Source organism: Frankliniella occidentalis, unplaced genomic scaffold, assembly GCF_000697945.3.
Source record: "Frankliniella occidentalis isolate FOCC.00 unplaced genomic scaffold, Focc_3.1 Scaffold20, whole genome shotgun sequence".
NCBI lineage: Eukaryota > Metazoa > Arthropoda > Insecta > Thysanoptera > Thripidae > Frankliniella > Frankliniella occidentalis.
The window spans coordinates 1,885,851-1,891,805 of NW_026267150.1; the positions used below are offsets into that span (position 1 = coordinate 1,885,851).

The 5,955-nt window shown below is 51.2% G+C and overlaps 2 protein-coding genes across 3 annotated transcripts; both read left to right on the forward strand.

The window, feature by feature from the left end:
• The first annotated feature begins 2,216 nt into the window (after positions 1-2,216).
• On the forward strand, positions 2,217-3,961 carry LOC113214711 (bromodomain-containing protein 4-like). 2 transcript variants are annotated; one of them, XM_052264638.1, is made up of 3 exons: positions 2,217-2,742; positions 3,177-3,308; positions 3,376-3,961. In XM_052264638.1, the coding sequence occupies exons 2-3, from the start codon at positions 3,228-3,230 to the stop codon at positions 3,625-3,627; spliced, it is 333 nt and encodes a 110-aa protein (XP_052120598.1). In that variant the 5' UTR covers positions 2,217-2,742; positions 3,177-3,227; the 3' UTR covers positions 3,628-3,961. The 2 variants fall into 2 exon arrangements, with proteins under 2 accessions (XP_052120598.1, XP_052120597.1); XM_052264637.1 differs by lacking the exon at positions 2,217-2,742 and having other exon boundaries at positions 2,944-3,308.
• Positions 3,672-5,166, forward strand: LOC127748929 (histidine-rich glycoprotein-like). Its single transcript, XM_052264652.1, has 4 exons — positions 3,672-3,680; positions 3,724-3,971; positions 4,065-4,146; positions 4,721-5,166. Exons 1-4 carry the CDS (start codon positions 3,672-3,674, stop codon positions 5,030-5,032), a joined length of 651 nt encoding a protein of 216 aa, XP_052120612.1. The 3' UTR covers positions 5,033-5,166.
• Positions 5,167-5,955: the final 789 nt, after the last annotated feature.

The window sequence follows — 5,955 nt, forward strand, 5'->3', positions numbered from 1 at the left end:
ATCAAACTTTGAAACGTCGTAGCGCTTAAATTAAGCTTTGCAGGGAGAAACGGTTAAGGGTAACGTAAGGGAAACACAAGTCAAACCTATGTGTGGAGTTTGGAAAGAGTCGATTTTTCAACCCCTGGCTATCTTGAGAACTGTTAGAGATACCGCAACGAAAACACCACCATTGTGCTCGGCGTCAAAAGTTTACATGGGCGACATGTGTTTTGGTCTCATAGGGGCTTTGAGTTACTGCTAATACGTCATCACCGTAACCGGAACGTTCTCACCGTAACCGGGCTGACTAACCGTAATCGTATCCGAAACAGTAAACGTAATCGTAACCGGAACTTTAATCGTAACCGTAACCGGAAATGGGTCCAATTTACGAGTGTAACCGTAACCGTAGTCGTAACCGTAGCCGTAACCGTAGCCGTAACCGTAGCCGTAACCGTAACCGGAATTTTCGGCTGGGCATGGGATGCTGGAATTTTCAGCCACTCACAAAACACAATTTGGCCGTTGTCATTTTTTTTCCCTGGAGCGTTTGGAATTGGGTTAACAAAGTACTACTACCCTGTTTCTCTCCGATCCATTCGGTGCATTGCGACAGCTCGGCGCCTGCGAGACAACGGATAGACCGCCCCGCAGTACACGCATGCACTGCAGGCAAGATGTTGCCTATCCAGCAGGCGCTATGGGAGCCTGCAGAGGCTGAACTGAACTTGCAGTCTTGTAACGTCGACTGTCGGTCGAATAAGGCGCGATGCCTATTGCCTATTTACTAACGGCCTTCTTACGACTTCGCGTGCAAATAGGCAACCTTAACCTGCTCACAGTACTGGAGGTGGCAGCTGCACAGGGGGCGTGACCTAACGGCGAGAACACCGGAAAAAACAAAGGCACTAAGCAACACCTTTCCCGGGGAACTAAAGTCAAGGGCGCAGTTTACTACCTCTCCTGGGGCACTGTATGGAACTCATATGAAGCTAGCTAGCTAAAGGTGTGAAAGTTCACGTTTAGTGCCTTCCCAAAGGCACTAAACTCTAGTGCCTAAACTAGACTTTGTTAGTGCCTTTTAAAGGTAGGGATTCGCACCTTTGCTTTACCAGTGAAGCTCTCGATCAGGAACGTTTATGTTCCACCCGCTATTCTTCTGTATATCTTATTCTTCTATTAGTAGAAGTAGTACAATAGAATTCCACTGAATCTCGACAGCGGGGGTGTAAGGAAGAGATAGTAAGCCCACCTTGATAAAAGATGAAAAGAAACGGCTCACCGGAAAGAGAACACGGAATTTTGTGATTGGAAAATATCTTATCATGATTTCTCGTTTCTAAAAAATATGGTCTACATCGATTTCTTGGGATACCGTTTTTTATATTTCTTTCCGCTTAGCCATTTATTTTAATCTCTTACACACCAGTCCACAAAAAAAAAAAAAAAAAAAAAAAAAAAACTTATCCGCTTACGAGATTGGAACACTTCGCTACCAGAGCACAGTGAAAAAAATGGTCTTCTTCCCAATTGATTTCACAGATATGGCGTCACAGATCATTTACAAAAGAAGTTGTCACGTGACAAATATGCTGTCACTCCATTTGTAATTAGTCAAGTATTGAGAATTTGTCACAAAAGAGAGTATCAATTTTGCAAGAAATAATTTGTCACATGCGAAAAAGGTTTTTTTTTTGTTTTGTTTTTCTGTAAAATTAATGACACTGGCTGATTTCCTGTTAGATTCCTCTTCTGACACAAAAACCCTCGCACAAACCTTTCGTACGACTTAGTAGTCAAGAGTGCAGAACCGTAGGGTCAGGGCGGGTAAGAATGAGAGGGGGAAAAGATACACAACTTTTCTCGTAATCGACAAACATAATTAAAATGTTCTTGGTCCAAATAGGTGCCTAAAGTTGAGTCAAACGCAGGCGTTGACTCGAAATTTACGAATTGTTGCAACTTCCATTTCATATTTGCTGTCTCATTCTTCCCGGCATCCCATTTTTACCCACCCTGACCCTAGCATTGCCCACGCGAACGTCAGCCATCAGACTTTTGTATGTTTGCACGATACTGCGTTCAAAAAGGTTTTGTCACAAATATTTGTTGCCACTTAACAATACGTTTCTGCGGCGTAATCAATAATTTCTGGGGGGGTAAACGGCATTGCGTGCCGCGGCAAATGTTTGTACTCTGTGTCATGTCAGTCGGGGTCAATCCTCCCTCCCGCAGTCACCTGAGCGAGTGGAGCAAATAACAGACTTACGCAATACAAGGGGCACCGGGCGCGCGCGTATCAGCGCCACCGCGGCGGCCCCACGGCGCAGCGCAGCCATTCGATCCGAGCAAAAGCAGAGAAGGCTGTCGGCCAGATCACGCGGCGCTATCTCTGACGGCGCGACTATTGTTCCCAGATGGAACTGGAGGGAGGGGGGGGGGGGTCGAGGGAAAGAAGGGGGTGACTTCTCACACCCCACCATCATCTTGAGAGGGTCTGCGTGGCCGGGTAACCCCACCGCGCTGGGCTGCTAAGGTGGCGCATGGGGTGAAAAAAAGAAAAACTTATCTTTTGTCTCTTCGGCATAGCAGGATGGTCCAGAGGAAGACGGGGAGGAGAGCGAAAGTGGCAAAACGAGAAGGAAAAAGGCGAAGAAGAGGAAGAAGAAAAGGTCGAGATTCAAACACACGGCGGAATCCGATGAGGAGAGCAACGAAGGCGGGTCAGGGGTCTCCAAAGTTTCTACGGCACCGGAAAGAGTAAGTGGGCCAACTTAATATACCAGGTGGCAGGTGGCTGAGTGAGTGACCCCGCTTACTTCTGTAGTTATGCTTTACCGCACGCACGAGTGCGGGTTGGTTGCCTACTCGCTCGGCCCGTAAGGCGCCGTGGACAGGGCCGATAGGCAAGCCCGCCCGGACTCGTGCGTGCTGTGCAGCATGGCTACAGAGGTGAGCAGGGTTACTCAGCCAACTGGTATACTATTATTATTATAATCATTAATATATTTTTAAGTTTGTTGAGAGAAATGTTTCTTCTGTTTGTTTTTTTGAAGTGGCCTAACTTCAACTATCAGCCCTACCGCCCGGCCCCATCCTCCTCTTCCCTACCACCCACACCTCTCAATCAAAACCCCTTTCTCGTATCGAAAATACAATCAAACGTCTGTGACGAATGGCGCGATGACCTACAGGTCGGGACGGATGATGTGGACTCGGAGTCCGCTTCCCACGAGGACGTCACCATGGAGCCTCCGCGCGAAGACCGGCCGAAGAAGAAAAAGAAGAGAAAGAAACAGAAAAAGCGGAAGAAAGGCAAAAAGAGCGTAAGACAGAGATTGTTTTAATGTAGTGTAGGCATCTGAGATCGAAACTCACCCCACCTTTTTGCAGTCTGACCTACTGAAGGAGATGGGCGACGACATCAGGCAGCAGTTCACCGACCTGCGGGCGCAGTTCCAGGACGACGGGGACCCCCAGGCGTCCTCGCTGGTTGCGGCCAGCAACCAGGAGCAGGACCAGGTTGACGGCGGTCAGGGCGACCAGCAGGGAGCGGCCAGCAAGCACGGCCACCACGCCGCCAAGGAAAAGGGCGGCGGCCAGAAGCACCACAAGGAGGCCCACAAGAAGAAGGGTGAGCGGTAGGGGCCCCGGGCCCCGGGCCCCGTGGGGCCCACTGAGCCGGCGTCATGTCCGGGGCTGATCTCGCTAAACGGTCTCGCTCTGGCTTCAGGAAAGAAGAAGAAGAAGGGCTACAAGGAGAAGCACGCGTACAAGAAGAAGACCAAGGGCCACCACGACAAGGCGGCGCACAAGAAGAAGTACAAGGACGAAAAGGGGAAGAAGCTCAAGCACGAGGACGGCGCCAGTCACTTTGGGGAGCACAAGTCCTCCGAGAAGGGCAAGAAGGGCGCCAAGTACAACGAGGAAGGCCACCACAAGAAGGGCCACACGACCAAGGGCGAGCACAACGTGCACAAGAAGGTAAGGCCCAGGCCGAGCGGGCCGCGGTGACGCCGGGGTTTGCAGACCCGGGCCCCACCGCGGCTCTCTCCGTAACTGTCGATATTTTCAGGATTCAGAAGCCGAGCCCAGCGGTCTGTTTTACACGTACCCCGTCCCTTACCCCTTGCCGTGGGTCATGGGGCGGGGTTAACTCGCAGGGTAAGTCAACGGCGGATTTGGAATATTTAGCTGAGCTGCTAATAAGGCTCCTATGTTTAAGCTGAGAACAGCAGAGGCGCAGAGGTGTCTGCCACACTCTGTCCGCTTACTTTCGTAGCTCTGGACAGTCCCGCACACAGGATTGTGGGTGGGTGTCCTACCTGGCCGTACGGTAAGGCGTATAATGCGTTGCTGTGGTCAGAGATGCCACCCGCACGCGTGCCTAAAGGACAACTACCGGGTGCCGGGTACCTATTTTTATTTCCCCAGACTTTTCCCGCATGACTTCCCGTCTCGAAAAATCGCGACTTTTCCCGTCTGTTTGAAAATGACGGAAAATGACATACATGCCGAAAGTCCCTTATTTTGTTTCTCGGACTTCTCCCTGCCTTCCCAGACCGGTAGGAACCCTGAGCTACGAATGTGGACTTGGCAGATCAGCCACCTGGTACCTGGTATGCTGATCTAGTATTAAAGTCATCGAAACAGAATGTTACCTATCAGTAATAGCCATTAGAGTGTAGAGTTTCTTTAACCAGTACGAAGTCTGAGTGTAAATATTGACTCACCACAGGACGAGTACCACAAAAAGCACGAGTTCTACGACGAGCACCACGACGGCGCGGGTCACCACAAGTCTCACGGCCACCATCACAACCACCACCATGGCCACGGCAAGAAGTACAAGAAGGGCCACCACGGCGCGGCCATGAAGCACGGCCACGGCAGCAAGATGGGCAAGATGGACAAGGCTGGGCACTACCACGGCCACCACGACCACGACCACCACGGCGGCCACTCCGAGCACCGCGCGCAGAGGGCCAAGTACCGACAAAAGGGCCGGCACAAGGACAGGGGCAGCAGGAGGATGAGGAACAGAGTGTAGAGATCGACTATGGCAGTCGCCAAAATGAAGAAATGTTTCTGTGATAAATACTTGAAAGAAAAGTGTAGCCATTCATTGTGACGAGGTGATTTATTTGTATATTGACTGACAGTAAATAAATGTAAGTTTTCTTAGCTGTGTTAATTTGTTGTTTTCGTGTGTATATTGTGGCCCAAATAAAACGCCCTGGCTCCCGCCTGCCACATTGTCAGGGTCGGGTCGTTGACACCACCACCACCGGGAGGGATGCCCGCATCCCCCGCCCCGCCAGCCTCAATCTCAATAATGCTCATGCATGAGGAGCGCCGCACGAGCCGTGCTAACGAGCGGCATCGTGGACGTGCAACGTTATAACGCCCGAATCGTCCGGGCAGCCATATGCCATCTGAGAGCCCCCCGCCACCTCCCCCTTCCTCCCCAGCGCTAAGCTCGTCTTGGTCGGGCCAAAACACCCCCTAATCCCACGTTTAGCGGCACAGCGGGTGGAGCGGGCGGGTCCCTGCGGGGGCCGCCGGAGCGGGTTGAAGCCTCTCGGCTGGAGCCTTGGCTGGAGCCTCGGCTGGAGTCGGAGCCGGGCCGCCGGTGGCACAGCAGGGGAGAGGAAGGCGCGTCCTCCAGTGAGACGCGGGGGCAGAGAGGAGGTAATTAGGGCGCAGGCAGGAAAGCAGCCTCACATGTGAGCCTCCGGGGTTTGTTGTATCGTCATTGCCGCCCACACATTTACAAAAAAGAAACAAACAGGTTGGTATAAATACTGAAATGTGGATATTTATTATAACTGTGGTGGCCTTCGGAAGCCAGCATAACAAAAGACATCACATGTAAATTGAAGCAACTCGTACGGAGTGACTCGACTTGACGAAGGGTCAGGTCACAAACGGCATAAATACTTGTATATACATATTTACATTACTATTTACACA